This window comes from Penaeus monodon, chromosome 31, assembly GCF_015228065.2.
Source record: "Penaeus monodon isolate SGIC_2016 chromosome 31, NSTDA_Pmon_1, whole genome shotgun sequence".
Classification (NCBI taxonomy): Eukaryota; Metazoa; Arthropoda; class Malacostraca; order Decapoda; family Penaeidae; genus Penaeus; species Penaeus monodon.
The window spans coordinates 20,956,740-20,958,307 of NC_051416.1; the positions used below are offsets into that span (position 1 = coordinate 20,956,740).

Sequence of the window (1,568 nt, forward strand, 5' to 3'; positions counted from 1 at the left end):
GCAAGGAAACAAAATGTAATCACAAAAAAGGAAGAAGAGAAAAAAGTAGCAGATCAGTGTAAGATGAACAGCTGACTGAGATAGCAAGCTGACTGGTTTCATAAACTTCTGCTTTCAACTTGCATACCCCTGGCAACAGGTTCTCCTGTAGTCTCTCTTTATCCAATCTTAATGCCACTACCTATTTCTAGTTAAAATCTTGCCTGGAAGAGTAGGCTGGTGCATAGCAAATGATATATCAAAATTAATCATATTGCTTGCCTCACTTTGGCAGGGAACACCACAAGTATATTCTCAAGTGATATAACCCAGCTATGAACTGCTTGCTCTTTCAAGTGAAAATTTCATTCATGATGGCATATCAGCAATAAATTTCAGTAAATAGGCCTAAATGTGAGAAACTGAAACAAATGGAAATTATGAAGGGAAGTACAATGCTATCTAAACTTATTGTAAACTATAAAACTGTCTCACCTGTACTGCTGCTGCTATTTCTGCCCCAAAGCCATTAGTTATTGGAGCTTCGTGCGCAATAATCAACCGGCCTGTTTTCTTCACAGACTGAAATGTTTGCATGTTTTAATGTCTTCTATAGTATAATAATCTTAAAACAAAAAATTAATCAATATAAAATCTGTAGTATTACAAAAACTATTGGAAAATCAGTATTTAAAGGATAATTTATTAAAAGCCTACAAATGAAGATAAAGTATCAAAAAAATATATTACTGTCTTCTTTTAAGTTCATTCAGGAACTAAATTCAAATAAAAGTTAACAGAATGTGCAAAGTCTGGCTTCACTTACATTGAAAACTGTCTGGCGATCCCAGGGAAGGATGGTGACAAGGTCTATCACTTCGCAGGACACGTTGAGCTGCTGTCGAGCAATCTGTGCAACCTCTCTGAGGACATGCACTTGGGTACCCCATCCCAAGAGAGTTATGTCATCGCCTGTTGAAGAGATATCAAAATATGTTTTGTTAATCAGTATATTCATCATAAAGCCAAGAAATTTCCAACAGGTGGAAAAAATCGCTTATGCAAATTTTAGAATATAATCTTTCCCAACAGTTTGTTTAATGACTGGTTTAATGACTGGGAAATAATGGCAAATAATCACAGACGATAAATGGCATCTCGTCATGTCATGTTCCAATCCCGAGAATGAAATTTCTTGCCTACTACTACAAATTGGACAACCTCCCTGGCGCATAGTGGTGCACATTAACAAGTGTCAGTCCTTAGTCCTTGCTTGGCTTTATCAAAAAAATATTCCATTTTATTGGAATAAAGCATTGAAAAATGAAAGTTTAGACCAATTTTGGAATGCTGCGGCTAAAGACAAAGTGGCAACAAGACAATGAAATTCCAAGCTTGTATAGCATGCAGAACAGACAGCAGCCTCCATTCTCAGGGCAAGTATATATGCCATCCAAAATTTAGACTCAATATTGACATGGTATATAGAGGTGCCATAATCATCACTGAGTTAAAATATGAAAATTATCATGAACACTCTTTTTTCATTATTATACATTAGGAGTCTTATTTGACTGCATCCTAATTTT

The 1,568-nt window shown here is 35.6% G+C and overlaps 1 protein-coding gene across 1 annotated transcript in view; it reads right to left on the reverse strand.

Annotated features, from left to right (window-relative positions):
- LOC119592926 (2-oxoisovalerate dehydrogenase subunit beta, mitochondrial-like) overlaps nucleotides 1–1,568 on the reverse strand; it is a gene marked incomplete at its 5' end in the record, with an annotated part of 5,503 nt that overhangs the window by 1,242 nt on the left and 2,693 nt on the right. Inside the window, 2 exon segments of the mRNA XM_037941817.1 lie at nucleotides 475–561; nucleotides 806–951. Of these exon segments, the coding sequence (XP_037797745.1) occupies nucleotides 475–561; nucleotides 806–951 (233 nt within the window).